At 38.9% G+C, this 17,680-nt stretch overlaps 1 protein-coding gene across 1 annotated transcript in view; it reads right to left on the bottom strand.

Moving 5' to 3' along the window:
• MYBPC1 (myosin binding protein C1) overlaps positions 1-17,680 on the bottom strand; it is a 77,171-nt gene that overhangs the window by 48,697 nt on the left and 10,794 nt on the right. The window contains exons 4-10 of the mRNA XM_036760801.1: positions 16,022-16,060; positions 15,466-15,501; positions 11,382-11,492; positions 9,332-9,480; positions 8,346-8,463; positions 6,670-6,721; positions 3,138-3,194 (exon numbers count right to left, since the gene is read on the bottom strand). Coding sequence (XP_036616696.1) covers positions 3,138-3,194; positions 6,670-6,721; positions 8,346-8,463; positions 9,332-9,480; positions 11,382-11,492; positions 15,466-15,501; positions 16,022-16,060 — 562 coding nt within the window. The remainder of the gene's footprint in view (positions 1-3,137; positions 3,195-6,669; positions 6,722-8,345; positions 8,464-9,331; positions 9,481-11,381; positions 11,493-15,465; positions 15,502-16,021; positions 16,061-17,680) is intronic.

Raw genomic sequence — 17,680 nt, 5'->3', positions numbered from 1 at the left:
TCTACATTTTGGGGCCCTGGAACAAAGTCCAGATCACTTCCACTTATAGCTACAGTACTTAGACCTACTCTACATTTCCTCAGCTCATCTGGGAGACATATCTACCTGCCAGAGTCACAGAATGTCAGAGCTGGAAAGTCATCTATTCCTATTCTCCTGGAAAAAGGGTCTGTCTGCAACAGACCCAAGTAACCTTTGCTTAAGATCTCCAGTGAGGGGGAATTCACTACTTACCAAGGCAGCGCATTCCACTTGGGGATGCTTCTAATTCTTAGCAAGGTTTTCTTTACTTCAGCTTTAATTTTGCCCCTTTGAAATTTCCACCTATTTGTTCTAGCTCTACTCTGTTGTTTTAAGCAAAACTAGAGAAAAAATAATAGGATTTCTTATCTAGATTCCTCAAATTTCATCTTTCAGGCTGGACTTGTATAAACAATCCCCTCTCCATAAAATATAAATAACTTGGTAGTTCCATTAACTAATATTCTTGTATAAAGTACTAAAGCACCTATAGTAGGCCCTATCCTTTTAGAGCAGTCTTTAACAGAGGACCCACATCATATAATTCAGGGCTGTCCAACCTTAGGTTTTTATTGAAACAATAGACAATATATTTTGATTTGCCATTTTAGCGAGAGCTCTGTGGTAGCTCGGCTTTGTTCACTAAAGCATTTATGTAAATTTCTATGCTTGTAGTCTGGCCACATAAATCGCACCATGGGCTGCATGCTGGTGGGCCACATTTTAGACAGCCCTCATCTAATTACACTAAAAACTGGTGCTGTTAAATGTTATTGGAGGAGCCTAAAGTTTGGACATCTTTTGATCTTAAAGAAATTTCGGTTGTAATGAAATTGATGCTAATGATATCTTACTTTATACATTAATAGAAAAATAGAGATGGCAACCATATCTTATGATGAAAATGCATGCAATTCACAAAGCCATAGAAAAACTTATAGTCAACAGTAACTGAGATATATCATTATATTAGTAAAGCTTGTTAAAAGAATATAATCTTAAATGACAATATCAGTCTAGTCGATGAAGTAAAAAAACAATTATAGGGATGTGAAGAGAATGAAAAAAGGAGACACAGGCTATCCACCTTGTCTAACATTTTTCTTTTTCACTTATCTTTTATGGTCATGTAGTTTGATAATACTTTCCTTTGCCCCTACAAATACCTGGTATGACCAGATTTGCTTTTTAAAAATTTTTTATTGTTCATAAATCAAATTATGTTCTTTATTCAGTACTTTGTCATATGCTATCTTGTATTATTATTTAATTTTTTCATGTGTTTTTGTCTTGACATCTTGGATGAAATCACACATTTCCTAAGGGCAGGGACCATATCTTAAGTTTCTAAGTATTCCTCATATTACCTAGCATCACATTCTACAAATATTAAATAAATGCAGAAACCATAGCTAGGGATCTTGGTGTTGGAACAGCAGCATATCGGGGACAAGCACCACAAAAGTGCCCTCAAATCAACTTTGTAATTCAGAATGTGAAAACAATGTTAGGATAAATTCATTTGAGTAGGAAGGAGGGTTTAGTAACTAGGGTAACTAGTGTGTTATCTGTTATCTAAATTTTGTCACAAATTGCTGGTGGTCCAGGCCTAGTTATGGCCCTGAGTGTATAAGTGGGCAATATGCCGGTTGGTTGATAATTGAAAAAGATTCTGTGAAATCCCTATCCAAAAATCTTCAGAGTTGCATTTAGAGCAAGAGTCAAGAGAGAAAATACAAGCTTAGTTCATTTCAAGTAAAGTTGCCTTGGAGAATTCTAGCACTTTTTTTCAATAGAAGAAAAAGCACAAGATTTGACGTTAAGGCAAAAGAAAGTCACAATCAGCCTTTTGAATCGTTAATTTAGAATGATCAACCTGGGCCTCACTGGGGAGGCCTCCTACCAGGTCACTTACAAATGTATTTTGTAAAATATGACAAAAAATAGCTGCCTAGGACCTGGATTTGCCTTCCAGATTGGCTGCTTACTATGTCTTTACCTGGGTATCAGTGTCCTCCTCAGAGGTCCCTACCAGCCTTACATCTATGATCCTAATTGTGCCCATGCTGAAACTGTCAAGGTTTCAACAGAATGGCTTATGTTGCATAAGTTGGTAAGAAATATGCTGATGCTTTTCCATTTGATATGATCCAAAGAAAGGCGTGAAAGTCTGCCAGAAACTTTTATGCCCGATGTTGGTATTTTAGCAGCTACACCTTCTGTCAAATGTGACCAAAAGTTATTACCATGACCAATAATATATGATCTTATGGCAAAAGCAGGGTCCTGAAAAGAGCACCAGATTAGGAGTCTAGAGAGCTAGGATTCTTCCCTCTTTAGCTGTGTGATGTTACACGAGTCCCTCTCTGAACCTTGGCTGTCTCAGCTGTGCAAGGACAAAAACTCCATCTGACTTGCCTACTTCCTAGGGCTGAGAGGAGGATCAGAGAAGATTGCCTTTGTAAGGCATCTCAAAAATGATTAAATGTGGGGTAGCTAGGTGACTCAGTGAGTAGAGCACCGGCCCTGGAGTCAGGAGGACCCGAGTCCAATTCTGGCCTCAGACACTTAACACACTTACCAGCTGTGTGACCTTGGGCAAGTCACTTAACCCCAATTCCCTGCCTTCCCCCCAAAAAAATGGAAAGAAAATGATTAAATGCAAGAGAAGCTAATAAAATGTGACAAATCCAAATGAATTAAGCTTTTTGTCAAATACAAGGTACTGAGTTAACGCCTATGTTTTGCTAATTAACCAGAGGTAATAGATTTTCTACAAGTGAATTTCTGGTCTAGTGGCTCATCTTAAGTTTGTATGATGTACGGCAGAGATCTGTCTACATCAGTCTCAATTTTCATGTCTTCCCATCCCCAGACAGTAAAAAAGTGAAGTTTCACAGATGAATTTTTCAAAAGATTTTTTGAACATTTAAAGCATTTACTAAAATCTTGCAGATGAATAGGCAATTCTTTCCTTTCTCTGTTTTCTTAGTTGATGCTGTTATACTCTCCAAGCAAAGCATGTTAGGAAGAAAGACCATTTTAAACTTGACTTTTCTGTGCACGAAGCTAACGGTTTCCAGCACACAGCTCCTCCCTTGGCCGTTGGTGCTCACCTACGTTTCAGGAGACCACTAAAGTCAAGTTCTCCTGCATCTTCTTGTCCTTCACCGCTGTTGTTAATAAAAGAAAAGCAAACCGGTGTTTACTCACTGAGATAAGGACCACCGTCCATCGCAAACACTCGAGAGAGAACGTATATGCAATTTTTTTTTTGGCACACCAGGAACAGGACTAAAACCAACACAAACTTGTATTCTTTTTCACACAAGGGACAGTTTCCATTTCTAGCAGGTACACTTGTGGAAAAGTCAACACAAGGACTTGTGTTATGCTCCAGTTTCAGGAGAGTTTCTGTGATTTGCATCATGGGAAGGAAGGTTCGCATCGATGAGATCACAGACCCAGCAAAGTACCCGTATTCCGTAGATTGCATATATATCAAGTTGTGTAGATTTGTGTTATATTTGAGTAACACAAATGCATTCAAGCCAACCAACAGAAAGTACTTTGTTTTTGCAACTTTGGGGTCTAGACAAAGGACTTTGGTGATCTCTGTCATGCAGGGGGACAGAGATTGGCTTTGTTCTAAAGAATACCAATGTCAAATACATAGAAGAAAGCCTCATAGTCCAAGTTACCCTGGTGGTATCAATGAGCAGGTGACTCAGATGACACGTTCAAAAGAAAAAAAATCCAACACTATGTATGCTTCCAAGGTGGAGATAGAGGGTAGCTTATTTAACGATGCATTCCTTTTGGTTTTATAGGAGAATTCATTTTTTGGTTACGGCAGCAATATTTACTCAAGCTTTTTTCCTTTTTTTTTAAGCCTATGAAGAAACAGTTTCTTTGGGCTTCACTGAATTGGCAATGAAGCTTCTACCATTTATTTGGTAAATTATCTTCTACAGAAGAATGCATCTTGGATTTGGCATGCAGTCACCTTTCTGGCTAAAGATTTAACTGAGGCTGAGCAGAAGCTTTAGAATTGACATCAAAATGGTACCATTTACTTACATGTTTAAAATTTAAAATGGAGGTTTTGTTTCCTGCTGTTTACAAATGTTATTTATAGTTTTCTAAGAAAGCGTCTGTGGGGTTAAAAAAAAGAATGTGCATACAATACACAGGTTATAACGGTTGGTGGAAAAAATACGTTTCCAAAAAATTTATTTTAAATTAATAGCAAACATTTGGAGCAAGGAGAGGCCCTTTTGAGGTATGCACATTTCTATAGTTCCAAAAACATAAATTTGTATATTAGTTTTTTTCTCTTCCTTACGGAATAAACCTGTTCAGAATACAAGCTACTTTTTGAGGCAAATATTTGCAATGCCCTGCTTAAAAACTGGTTAGAGACAGGGAGGGTACCAGGACTTGAAGTGTTCCAATGTCATTTTTCCAAAAGGGAAAAAGAAAGTTATCTATAGGGTTATTAGGAAATGGTAAATATTATTTCATTTGTTGGTTCATTAATTAAACAAACATTTATCTTTTCATTGACTAAAGAGGTAGAAGGGCAAGTATGCTTAAAACAAAAAATAAATAAAAAATATCTACTCATAGTTTTTTCATTGCTTTGAAACAAAGATTCTAATTCAAGATAACTTTTTTTTAGATTTAATGAATAAAATACAGATGCTACATTGGGCAAAACATTTAACCTAATTAAAGAGTTAGTACCATATCAAATTAACTTCCATCTGTCAAGGAATGGCAGTAAGGGACAGGGCTATTTGTGGTGTGAGTTTCTTCTGCAAACTATTTAAACTCCTTTCTAATCCATCTATTCTGACCAAATTATTATTCATCCCTTCTACATTTGCCAAAATCATATTAGATGTCTATGTTTTGTCAGACTCGTTATTAGAGTGCTATTTAGCACTCTAATTTGGGCAATGCAATATTTAAATAATACCAGGGTGCTTTATGGATGTATAAGTTAAGAGTTTGTTAAATGCATCGAAGGTTCTGTGGTCTTTAAATGAAAAGCAACACAGATGGCGAGTCTTCGGTACTACCTTTTTTACGCCATGTAAAGGAAATAATATATGGACTTAAAAAGGAATAAAGAAACACATTTCTAAACCTTATGAGCCAAACCCTGGCCCATTCTTTATGCTTGACTCCAATACATTTGTTTTAATATACCGGCTTCTTAGATTTGCTTATGTAACTAGGCTATTTTTGAAAGAAAGTCCTTGAAGGCAAGAAGGCGTGTCTAAAAGACAATCATTTTCCAACTGGCGCAGGATTATTTGACCCCAACTTGGCAGGGGTTTAGCCTTCCCAAAGCAGCCTGGGGAAATGCCCATAATGTCAACTAACTAGACAAGACTAGACAGAGTCTCTAGGAGCACAGCCGGTCACTAACACTCATGTCCCGGCTCCCTAGGAAAGTACAAAAATGGTCACTTAGCTGACAGCCCATGAGGTAGGTACTCAACTGCCCTCTGGCCTGCTCTGACCCTGTCTGTCTCTCAGAAGCTGCTTGTCTACATGATTAATTCAACATGACCAGAGGGGACATTTTGGCTTAAATAATAAGGATATTCTCTACTATTGGACCAGGAGTAAATTTGTTCCATAGATGACCCAGAGGAGCTTGAAGGTACTATAACTATAAACAGCAGACTTAAACAATGTTCACAAACAGTGCACTTCATATCTAGGGAGGGTGAGGGCTATTAAAGGCAATTTTATCTACAATCCAATCTAATAGCTCCTGAGCTTAGGGAGATAGAAAAAAGTTAGGAAAAGAAAATTTCTTAAAGTCCTTCAGTCTAGGGACCTCCCAGTTACTGGGAGATAATGAGGTAGTAGAAAGAGAGCTCACCTTGGAGTCAGGAGAACCTGGATGGATTTAAAACCTACCTCAGATACTCACAAGCTGTATGACCCTGGACATGTCACTTAACCTCTCTGTGCCTCAATTTTCTCAAATGAAAAATGGGCACAATAGTACCTGCCTCATTGGGGGGGTGGTTATTGTGAGAGTTAAATGGGATGATATATGTAAAGCATTTTGCAAACTTTAAAGAGTTATATAAATGCTAGCTCTGCTTACAGCGCTTGAGCAACTCTTGGGCAAACTGAGTATCTACCCTGCTAAAGAGAGGAGACTACAAAAAGAGAAAAAAAAGGAAATATGTTTTCATTCTCTACATGAAGGCCAGAAGCACTATGGAGGGGAGCAGCCTTTCAGTAGTTAAAATTTTTAAACATGCACATGTGTGCTCATTGTACACATGCAACCTGAGAAAAACAAATCTGTTTCAAGAAGAAAAACTCTGAGTCTTTTGAAGACCAATGTGACCCTTTGGAAAAATGTGGGTTTGACTGGAGCAAGTTCATTCTAAGACTGATCGTATGTTAAATTTGACATGGCCCTCCAGCCCACCCCAAGGCCAATCCCATTGCTAGCCCTCTAGTTAATTTAGCCTTGAACACATGGGAGGTATGTGACTGCCAGTGATTAGGAGTCCTCTCAATGGGATATGGAGTGAGGAGGAGGAGGAGGCCGTTGTCTTATCCAATGTTATTACATGAATCCTATGCGTTCCCAAGATGCCCATTTGAAGTTACCTTCTTTTGAAAGCAGATCTGATATCAATGTTTGGAGTGGTTCCAGTAGATTCTTTAAAAGAAAAGAAAACAACAAAGTTAATGCCCATGAAGAGAGGGGACTTGGGTGAGACCAGTGCTCCAACTGTAGTGGAGGGGAGCAGAGCAGGGCTCTTGCAAAGCTAGACCATAAGTGATACAGCTTGGTGCAGTGGAGTCAGAGGACCTGGATTCAAATTCTACCTCTGCCACTTATCACCTGTGTAACTCCATGGATATCACAGAATGTCTCTGGCCCCCAGCTTCCTCACCTAACTGAGGTTCATGGGATTATTACTTCCCATGTTCTGGATTTTAAACTCCTACTAGTGTGGCTCGACCTTTGCCATAGTTCTTTTGGTGAGGTGGGAAAGATCTGTTACACATCACATTATTGGTTGAGAATGAAGTTTTGTAGTTAATGAGGACTTTTTCACACAAATTGCTTCTGGGTAGGGTTTCACATGTTGTTTACTGTCTGTACAATTAAAAAAATAGCCTTTATATCCTTAACCTCTGTCTTATGTTTTCTACTAACGGCCTACTCTGGGACCTCATCATGGGAGGGAAGGTAATCTGGGTTCTCAGAGGCTAACCCAGATGATTAGAAAGCTCAGAGAGTTCCTACCAAGCTGGGAAGGCTTCTGTTATAGACCCAGGTGTGGACTTTAAGTCTGTCATCCAAGGACTAGACCAGCAAAATTTGGCAAGAGTCATCACCAGAAGGCTAGACACCAGAGGATGATTTTTTAAAAAGCTATAGCGTCTTATGAATACCTTCTCCTAAGGCACAGTTAGGCTGCAATCTGCTTTAGTGGAAAAGTCTTTCCACTAATAAGATCAGGCATCTGTGTAGTATTCAAGTATATCTTCCCCTACTAATTTTATTTCAAAATCTAAATGAAACCTATGAGCAATTCTAGCCTGAGGCAAGTAAGTCTCCCTTCCCAGTGGTATGAAGGATACCCTGGATGTCCTTCCAGTCTTGAGCAATATCCCACTCCAAAAAATATTGAAGGAGAGAAATCAGACCCAGTGTAATCAATCTTTTTGGCAATAGCAACCACAGTATTGCTAAGCTTGATGCCCTCTGGCTGGCTCCTTAGAGAAATGAGATGAGTAGTTTCTCAAAGCAAAGTTAGAACTAGCATTTTTATATCTTGGGCAAGTAGCCAAAAATGGTCCTCAAGTCAGCACTGAAAGATAAATTCAGTTGTCAGTAGTAAGATAGAGACCGTGGAACAAGGGTCCCCATGGGCAAAGATTCCAAGAAACAAAGGGCAAAGGGAGGTTAGAAAGGATTCGTCTAAGGTATAGCAGCTAGGAGGAGGAAGCTACTGATTAGTTTCCTATTTTAACTAATTACTTTAGCTAGTTAAGTGCTTAGCTCAGTTTCTTTTTTGCCAATGGACTGCAAGGGCTGCCAACTTGCTCTGAATTTCAGTACCCTAGTAGCCCCATCCTAGTTACAGTCCTGTCTTTAAGCCACAGGAATCAATTCATTTTCAGATTAGCCAATAATATTCAGAGGCTTTGTTAAATCCATTGCAGTCAGGGGCATAAATTAATATTTTATAAAGGAATTCCTTTCCTAGCTACCTAATGTTTGGTATCCCTTGCAAAGAACCAGGAAGATCCCTATAGCAATAGGACCTTACCGTGTACTTCAAGGTCAAAGGAACAGGTGTCGAACTTGTCCTTGTAGGACACTTCACACCTGTAGTTTCCAGCATAGTTCTCCTTGGCTTTGATGATCTGCATCTCAAATGTGTACATCTGAAATGAGATTGGTTGGCATAATTCACACCTGTCTTATGAGTACAAAGTTAAAAATCACAATGGTCATGTATTGGGAGCTATTTGACTACTGAATACAAGTACATGGCCATCTTCATGATTAGTCATTAGTACTGTAGAAAGAGCACCCAGCTCTGGAGCCAGAGAGAGTTCAAATCCCACGTCTGATGCAGGCTACCTACATGGCCTTGGCAAATCCAACAACTTCTCTGGGACTCAGTTTCCTTACCTATAGAATTATAGGTTTAGACTCAATTGCTTCTGAGGCCTCTTCCCGGTAGAGATCTATGATCCTATCACTCTATACCTGTGTCATCTTAGGGAGATGACATAAGCTCCTGGGCCTCAGTTTCCACATCTGTAAACTTACGGGAGGGATAAAATAAGGGTGTTGGACTAGATGGCAGCATTTTTCCTTCCATCTATGATCCAATTCTTAGAAAGTATCTTGGCTGTCAGAAGGACAAGGGGACCTACAAAAATGAAGTGTATCATATGGGCCAGCCATGGAGTCAAATCCTTTATTAAGTACAATAGGTCCACCTTTGTTGTCAGTAGGAGGAGGATGCCCAGGACAAGCACTGAGTTATCCTTCTCATTTAGAAGAAATCAAGAACAATAACCAAGAAATCTTGTATCAAGATCAGATTCAGTTGAGAAAGAGGGAAACCTGTCAGTGACTGCTGGGGAGGCTGATGGGCTGCCATCGCTTCATGTCCTGGGGCTGATACTGGGAATGACCCCTCCCCAGCAAAGGCCCAGTCACCTGGACTGCTTACAGCTCGGGGGCAAGTCACCTCAACAAGCAAAGACAATGAGAAAATACACTTTGAGGTCATGGCCATACCCTAGTTTGCCTTTCAAAGGTTTCCTTTAGCTGAAGATGTTTCCCAGCTTTGCTGGCCAAGTCCATCCATTTTCCTTTGAACCATTTGACAGTGGGTTTTCGAAGAAGATCTTCGGCTTTAACTTTGGCAATAAAGGTAATGTTTTCACCTAAAAAAAACACACATAATTCCAACTTTGGCTACAATATATATATATATATATATATGTATATATATATGTATATATATATATTTTCATTATCAGCTAGAAACAATTATTTGATTATCAGATACAAAGAATAACCCAAACCATTCTGCCAAACTTGAAAAGTTAATACGAATACTACTAATGATGAAAGCTAGCAATTATATTGTGCTTTAAGATTTGCAAAGCGCTTTACAAATATTATATAATTTTGTCTTCATAGAAACCTTGTGAGGTAGGTGCTGTTATTGTCCCCATTTTACAGATAAGGAAAGAGAGGCATACAGAGGTTAAGGGACTTTTCCACAGTCACACAACTAGTAGCATTTGAGCCTGGATTTGAACTCAGGTCTTCCTTCCTCCAGGTTCATCACTCTATCCACTGTGCCACCAAACTACCTTAGAACTACAAATAAAATATTCAATTCTAAAAGTCAGTATCTTAGAGACTATGGCTGAAAGAGTACTACCAAATGTACCAATTAAGTGACCACAGGCTATCTACATGGCTGGACAAGGAACTGGAACCCACTTATAGGAACCTAAAACTTGCTGCTGTTGTAATATTGAGATGTTCTCCCAGAATTCAGATTCATTGAACGTTTCAAACAACATTCAAGGAATATACATTTTTCAGACATGGCCTAAAATAAATTTTAAAAGTAGCCTTTGAACTAATTCAGTTGCAAACCTTTATTTATGTATTGTATATTCACCAATGACAAAGACTAGGCTTCGTCACACTGTTCAACAGGTGAGGGATGAGGATCGGCCTGTGAATTCACTGGTATAGGGATCTCTGGGGTGAGGAAAATCCTTCTAACCATGCAGGTCACCAACTTCTCTGCAACTTAGAGAATGGCCCAGAGTCACACAGTCAATTTCTGTCACAGGTGAGGCTTGAACACCAAGTATTCCTGGCTCCAGTGCCAGCTCTCCATTCTCTATACCAGGCTGTCTCTATGGAATGCTCTCTACACCTTCTATTCTACCTTCAAAAACATTCAATATCTTTATATATTTCAGTAATATAATTAACATTTTTTAAAAAACCACAAATATTCTCCCAGTAATGCTAGATGCTGGTGAATCTTGGAATACAACCACCTTTGGGAAAGCAAAGTTGCCAGTGACCCAACGGGCAAAGGAGGGATATGGGTGAGGCTCGTGTCAGCTTCATTTCCAGGGATGATCTCTGTTCAAGAACTGGTGGAAGGGAAGATATCGAGGAAGCATATAATAAGAAAGAGAGGGGGGCTGGTCCTGTGGCCAGAAAAGATACTAATTACACAGGATAAAATAGCATAGATGGGCTTTGTTCTGCCCAGATGGAGAGAACAGCCACATCAGTGAGGTCCCAGATCATCCACTAAAGTATTGATGGAATGGATAATTGACCTAGCTAACTGCCTGTCAGACCCTACACAGCACAGGTCTGTGGGCATACCTGTGAAATGTAAAACACCATGACAATGGAAGGTCTGCTATCTTTCAGTTTCTGCATTATTAAGATAATTAGCTAGTGAGACAGATAGAATGATAGATGAATTTATATATATTTGTGTGTGTGTGTGTGTGTGTGTGTGTGTATAAATATGTGTTTAGGCAGGTAGATAGAATGATAGACAAATTGAACAATAGGTAGTTAGATAAATGACAGATGGAATGATATGTAGATAGATGGAATAATAGAATGATAGATAGAGGTAGAGATAGATCCATAGATCATAGAGACAGACAGACAGATCATATAGGCAGGAAAGGCATGTATTAAGGACTTATTATGTGCCAGGCACTGGGAATAAAACACAAGCAGGGTGGACAGTCTCCTCCCTCAAGAGCAGCACTAAATTTTAGGCACTCACCAACTTTCACAGTTCCATTCTGGGGCTTCTCCACAAAGAGCACACTTTGGGAGGTGTTGGCGTTCTGCTTGTCTTGTTCTTCCCCGACTGGGGATTCACCAAGAGACCATTCTAAGAAGCAGGAAGTAAACAGATCACTTTCCAAGTAAGGTTGTCCCCAGAAAGAAGACTTACCTGTGCTCAGTGTCGGCACACACTCAGCAACCTACCTTTTTTTAAGGCAATAGTTTAGCTTTCCCATTTTTACAGGGTAATGGGTTTCAGTAAGATGAAATCTTAGAATTTCTGTGAGAATAGCTCTCCATGATAGTGGAAAAAAGACATTAGAATGCGAACATTTCTAGGTAGAGGAAAATTTTGCAAACAAGTAGTAGGAATTTGCCAGTCTTGTTTTCATCATTGTGTTCTCAACCAGCCTAATCTTCCTTTTTGAGGTACACGATAGTAGCAAATAAATGAATTTGATCACGTCCATACGACTGCTCTAAAGTTAGATGGAAGCAGCAGAGTCCATTAGTCCCTGACAGGGAGTGGAAGAAGGATTAAGGAGATTAGGTGAGTATTCCCAGGCTGAGGGTCTTTGCTTGGTGGGTACATGAGGAAGGCCAATGAGCCGGTCCTGTTGCTCATCCTGTGGATAAACCCATGGTTTAGGCTCTTTAATGAGCTACAAGTGAGGAGCTTTGGCTTGTCCAGGCTCATCTATGACTAGGAAGTTCAAAAGTGACTTCCTGAATCAAGAAAAGTGTTTAGCATCCTTGTCCATAATGAGAGAAAAGTTCACAGAGAATTGACTCTTTCTTTTCCTTCTTTCCTTCCTTCCTTCCTTCCTTTCTTTTTCTATTCCTTCCTTCTTTCCTTCCTTCCTTCCTTCCTTCCTTCCTTCCTTCCTTCCTTCCTTCCTTCCTTCCTTCCTTCCTACCTTCTTCCCCCCCCCCCATCTGTTATCTTAATCAAGAGAATTACCTTATGTTGGGAGCTCCAAGGAAAACTTCAACCTGGACAACAGAGTGCTTAGAAATCATATAGAGCTGTAGATAGCTCAGCTCAGAGGAGAAAGGCAGGAGAGGGAATGCCAGGCATTGCTTGATCCCTGCAGTCTGTGCACAAAGCAGCTAGTTGGGAGTCATGGGGGAAGAGGGACAGTTTCAGCAGCTGTGATTCAATGGCCAGAGGGTAAGTATAGCTGAGTGAACAAGTCTTGGATGTTTCCTGAATCATGAAGGATACATAGAATGCTTTCCATTTTCATTTGAAAGGAAGGCAGCTTCATTTTCCAACAAAATACTACCTACGGTAAGGTAGACATTTCTGTTAACTTTTGATTTTGTTATTTGGAGAGCCAATTATCAATATTTATACTGGGGTGGAAGGATCACATAATGCTAGTTCTCACACACATTTTGGTGTTGATGTTTTATACTGTATAGATTTATTTTGTCAAAGGATAGGGTTAGGGACTGGGCCTGTGACTTCATTGATGTATGGAATTCCCAGGTGAGGAAACTCCCTCTACCAATGCAGACTGACATTTTTTCTTGCAACCTGTAGTCTTAAAGAGCTCCCTGGGGCACTGAGATGGTAAGTGATTTGCCCAGGGTCACACTAGTATGGGTTAAAAATGAGACTTGAATCCAGGTCTTCCTGGCTTCAAGACTGGCTCTCTGTTCACTGTGCTGTCTGCCATTTTGTCAAGGGACAGAATTAAAAATGCATCTGGTCAAGTAATAGCAATATGCATGGTGGTCCTCAAGAGATATCTTACTCTGTTGCCTCATTATGTGGTAGAAGTGACCTTGGGTGCTTTGAAAGTCATGCCTTCAGAGCACAAGCTCTGGCAGGTTCTACCAGGCAGATAAATCTTTGAATATGGTCAAGGTAACCAACTGGCATTGCTGCTTGAGGGCTAGGAGGCTCATCTCCAGTAGGCTGGCCATTTGGTGACGAATTCATTGGCCATAGCAACCTAGGAAGCTCACGAATGAAAACAGTTAATGGGACCTAGTCTCCCAGCAGAGTGAGGAAAGTCACATATTCCTCTACTCGTCAAGTGACCCTATTTTATCTACTCTGTATTACTTCTGGGGCCCAAATGTAAGGCAGAGTTAAATACAGGTCAGGTTCTGTTATAACCAAAATATCTTTGTAATGATAACAATTTCAGGTCTTAGATGATGGCTTCCTTATTTTAAACAAATATTCTATATGACAAAGTTTATCTAGCCCAAAGGAAGGTGGACGCATATTAAAGAAGGCTGATGAGATTGGATCTGCCTACTGATTCTTTATTTTCTCAGTGGTCACCTCAGAAGATCGCCATTGGTTCCTACTCAATAGCAACTGTCTCCAGGGTGACATCAGTGTATCCTAGTGACATGGAGCAGCCCAGAAGACTGCTTCCTAGGGTAGGAGTAGAACAGGGTATTTTAAATATTTATTCTTGCCAACCAGTTGCTAAGTGCAATTTTTCCCCAGTTGCTTAAAGTTCTATCAAAATGTACATAGAATAATTTTTTAAATTGCACAATCTTTTAGTCATTACATCTTTATACCCTTTAAATTCTGGTGCCCCTGGGCAAAGTTCTCCCATTGCCCTGCCTTGGGTTCGGCTCCATCCTTTTTTGGTCTCCCTTCTTATATTGTCTAAAACTCTACAGCTACAGTTTATTTACAGTTAGCATAGCACCAACCTTGGTGTCCACCCAGCCCCAGAAGTCTGCCTTCCCTTGCTCTATGTCCTCATGCTTTCCCATCATGGTCTGATGCTGATGCTGATGCATCCTGGGTTTCAGTAACTACTCCACTCTAAAATACTAATGGAAGAATTAATTTTAAGTGGGGCCTTGTGGAGACAAAGGTCCTACTTTGTTACATAACCCATTAGTGACTGTAAAAGCCTAAGGCTATCCAAAAGGTCAAAGTTTATCTCATTTGGGGACTTTTAGCGCCCTTCACACCTTCCTATTTCACCTGTGATTAACTCCAACCCTGTCAGACTAAGTCCTTATTAATCAATGTTCCCCATTTCTTTATTCTTTATTCCCTTCCTTTCTGTAGCTATACAAAGTACACCAATTTAACGCAATCAGGAAAAATCTATTAAGGTGCAATGAAATTTATTTATCCTTGACAGGACAGTGAAAGGAGATCTCTCTTTTCTTCTTTTTTTTTCTAGAAAGGTTTATAGAAAGAGAATTTTTACTGAAAAGAAGTCTTACAATCTGATCTTATAAGATTATATTTTATGTTTATGAACTTTTGTTTCTTTAATATATAAACTTTTTGAGCCAATAAGCATCTTTAAGCACCTCCTATATCCCAGGCACTGTGTTAAATGCCAGGGATACAAAGAAAGAAAAAACAGTCCCTGACTATAGTCTAAAGAGGGAGACAACATGGAAGCCACTATGAACAAGAAGGTACATATTAGGTAAAAATTACATTTGCTCCCAGAGGGAAGATATTTACATTAAGTGGGGACTGGTAAAGGCTTTTTGTAGAAGGTGAGAATTCAGCTGACACTTGAAGAAGGCCAGTCACTAAGAAGGGAGATATTCCTGTATTACTTCTTGATCTCCATGTTTGATAAATATTGTAAAAGCATAATATCCGACAGAAGATAAATGCCTTGAGGACAAGAAGTAGCTTCTTTTTCTATTTTTATCTCTAGGACTTTTCCACAGTTTACACAGTATACAGTAAGTACTTAATAAATACTTTTTCATTCATTACTTCATTTTGTCTTTGAATCCACTGCACCTAGCACTATGCTGGGCACACAGTTGGTATAACGGGCAAATGCTTGTTGAATTGACTTGAAAGGAAAACAAAAGTCATGATAAAACTTGGCTAAACTTTGAATATTTACCTTTCACCATATGTATAAAATTACCACTGATTTCCTGACAAAGCAATGTTCTTGTAAACAAAACACACTTGAAGATTACCATGGAGGATAAGACTGGAACAAAACAAATGTTAAAAGTCGAATCACAGAATCAACACCTTTAAGGAAAGAGAGCATTAGTGGGTGGTCATTTGAAGACAGAAATGGAATGTCTTGTTTATTCAGGAATGTGCTCACCTGAGTCTTTCCTTGCCAGCGCTCGGGCATTGATATCTGAAAGGAAAGAGTAACTTGGATGATGCTGTTAAAAGAATTTGCAATGGCTTCATACCCTCTTAGTCCTCCCAAAAGCTGGCTCTTCTGTTGATGGAGGGAACACTGAAGTTGGTTTATGTGATAAATCACCAGGAGCTTCATAAATATAATATATATATATATGTATACATACATATATATATATACATACATATATATATATATATATATATATATATATATATATATATATATAAACATACGGCAGGACTGGAAACTCAAGCATTGCTATTTTTGTGAAATTAGCCTCCCAAGTCATATTAATTTTATTTAATTCATTAAGCAAAGCTTCCCTTTTCAATACTGTAAAGATTATAGTCTAAGCCAATATTTTTCTTTTAGTTCCTGGCCATGGAGCCATCCTAGTTGAAATCCCAGGGAGCCTGTGGCTCAGATTTCCACCTAGCAATTGACCTACACTTCCTTTTTCTAGCCAATTAACAGTAAACTTAAATTTAAAAATTGGAACCATCCTAACCTGCTGGCAGGGCACTGGGTGGAGAGACATCACCTTCACCTGGAAAAAGAAATAGGGAGAAAATAATCAAGGAAAAAAAAAGCCTTGTCCATATTAACTTTCTTTGGGAGGCAAGGGAGTGGGGGTGAGGTGGTAGTGGGAGAAGGACCAGAGATGAAATGAGAAAATGACACCTGCAGAAAAAAAGAGGAAAGAACCACTCGGAGAGAGAACTTCCAACTGAGGACAAAGCTCAGAACCCTCAGGAAATGAAGTGGTGATTCAGTGAAATAAATTTGACAAGGAGCAGGCCACAGACCAGCTAAATTGAATCAAAGGTTTAGGGCAGATGAGCTGTGGGAAAAGGCCTTGGTCTGGCTGAGAAAAGATGTAACAGTGAAATCCCCAAATGGTGAAATCAGAGTCAAGAGCCAATCAATCAGAATCACACGTTTGGGGTTGGTAGGATCCTTAGAGATCACTTAATCCAACCTTTTCTCTTTATGTATCACAGGGTCATAGATTTAGAGTGGGGCCATAGGGTACAACCTTGTCCTTTCATAGAAGAGGACCCAGGCCTAGAGAGGTAAAAATGACTTGCCCCAGCTCACATAAGTAACAGATAGCTGAGCTGGGATTTGAACCCAGATCTTATGAACCCAGATCCAGTGCTCTTCCCACTCACTAATCCACACTGCCTTTCTTATTTGAGGATTGTATTAATTCAGCAGTTTCCTTTTCAGCAAGTAAAACATCTGTCCTTTGTATTATTAACACATTTGTATTGTTTTGGACATAAGCATGAATTAATGTTTAAGAATATATCTCTTCTGAAAGATTAGAAGTAATGAGCAAATTTGGCCTATGTTTAACCAATGGCTTAAAAGCATTGGAATATTTAATACCCACCACACTGTAGAGAAATGGAAAGAAGAACTGAGGCACAAGTAGGCCGTAGTCCATTTGCAAAGATGACCTTCGTGCAAGAATTTGTCCTTCCTACTAAATATATCACAAACAATTCAAAGATTTTTGTGACAATTTTTCCAGGATGAATGTCATCATTATGTAATTCTGTGCATTACTTACAAATATTGCATCAGCTATACATACAAGAGATAAAACTATAAGTATGGTGACAGCATATTTATGGTATTTCATGCATAGATATTGACTAGACCTCCTAGTAAAATGCTTGAACTTCAAAGGCATGAATCATATGAATTTTGGACCTTGAAGGTCCAAACTCTAGTGGTGTTGGGTGCTTCTCATTTAAAGACCATAACAATTCATGATGATCATCTACTAAGGTGCAGAGGGGTTTGGTAGAGGGAATACTCACACCAATGAAATCACAGATCTTTTGAACTATTGAAAATGTGTTGGGCTAAAATAAATAAAGGCATGAAATGTTACTGTTTATAAGTGGTTTTTTAAAGCTGGCTTAAAACTTGTGAAAATGTTTGAGTATGAATTCTTTAAAAAAAAGTAACCTTAAAATAGTACATAAAATCAGATCTAGAAAACTATTATACAATAAATATTTTGAGAAATTTCTCAAGAAAAATACATATATTAGACCACTTTAAGAAGCAAGATCATTCGGAATTATCTATTAAACACAAACACTACATTTTCTTGTACTTAGTATAGAATTTGAATACAAATATGATTCACCTA

Source organism: Trichosurus vulpecula, chromosome 5, assembly GCF_011100635.1.
Source record: "Trichosurus vulpecula isolate mTriVul1 chromosome 5, mTriVul1.pri, whole genome shotgun sequence".
NCBI lineage: Eukaryota > Metazoa > Chordata > Mammalia > Diprotodontia > Phalangeridae > Trichosurus > Trichosurus vulpecula.
Note: the sequence above shows the minus strand (reverse complement) of the source record. Positions and strands in the feature narration are given on the sequence as shown.